Genomic DNA, 632 nt, shown 5'->3' on the forward strand with positions numbered 1-632 from the left:
ATATATATATATATATATATATGTATGTATGTATGTATGTATGTATGTATGTATGTATGTATGTATGTATGTATGTATGTATGTATGCATGCATGTATGTATATATAAAACACATTTACACATGCAGTGTTTAATACAGGAGGCTTGTTTAGATTAAACAGGATTTCAAATGATGTGCATGCTTCTTAAGTATGGGTGATTACAATTCTTGCGACAGAGCCTATCTTTCAAATTTAGGTCAAGCTGAAAAATAACAATGTGATTTTTTTAAAGCAACAATGTGATTTCTTGATAACTATTGTCTGGGACAAATGTAGTGATAATAATTTTAATTTATGGAATGTAGGGAAGATAATCAACAATTTTTTTTATTGATCTCTCAATATATATTAAATAAACCATTTGATCTGGGAGCAATATTTATTGTTCCCATAAATGAATTGCTTTCAGATTTCAAACCTTAGGAGCAATTTTTTTTTAAATAGACCATAAATAAAAAAAAAAAAAACAAGAATGAATATAAATATTCAATGCATATATTAAATTTAAAAGAAATAAAAAATAAAAGATTATAAAAGCTCACCTCAGTTTCTTGTTCAGTCAGATCTTCAGAACTAGAAATTAATAATTTG

The 632-nt window shown here is 25.3% G+C and overlaps 1 protein-coding gene across 1 annotated transcript in view; it reads right to left on the reverse strand.

Moving 5' to 3' along the window:
• The window catches only part of LOC106874321 (uncharacterized), a 466970-nt gene that overhangs the window by 253511 nt on the left and 212827 nt on the right, over positions 1 to 632 (reverse strand). The window contains exon 12 of the mRNA XM_052965857.1: positions 584 to 614. Coding sequence (XP_052821817.1) covers positions 584 to 614 — 31 coding nt within the window. The remainder of the gene's footprint in view (positions 1 to 583; positions 615 to 632) is intronic.

This window comes from Octopus bimaculoides, chromosome 2, assembly GCF_001194135.2.
Source record: "Octopus bimaculoides isolate UCB-OBI-ISO-001 chromosome 2, ASM119413v2, whole genome shotgun sequence".
Classification (NCBI taxonomy): Eukaryota; Metazoa; Mollusca; class Cephalopoda; order Octopoda; family Octopodidae; genus Octopus; species Octopus bimaculoides.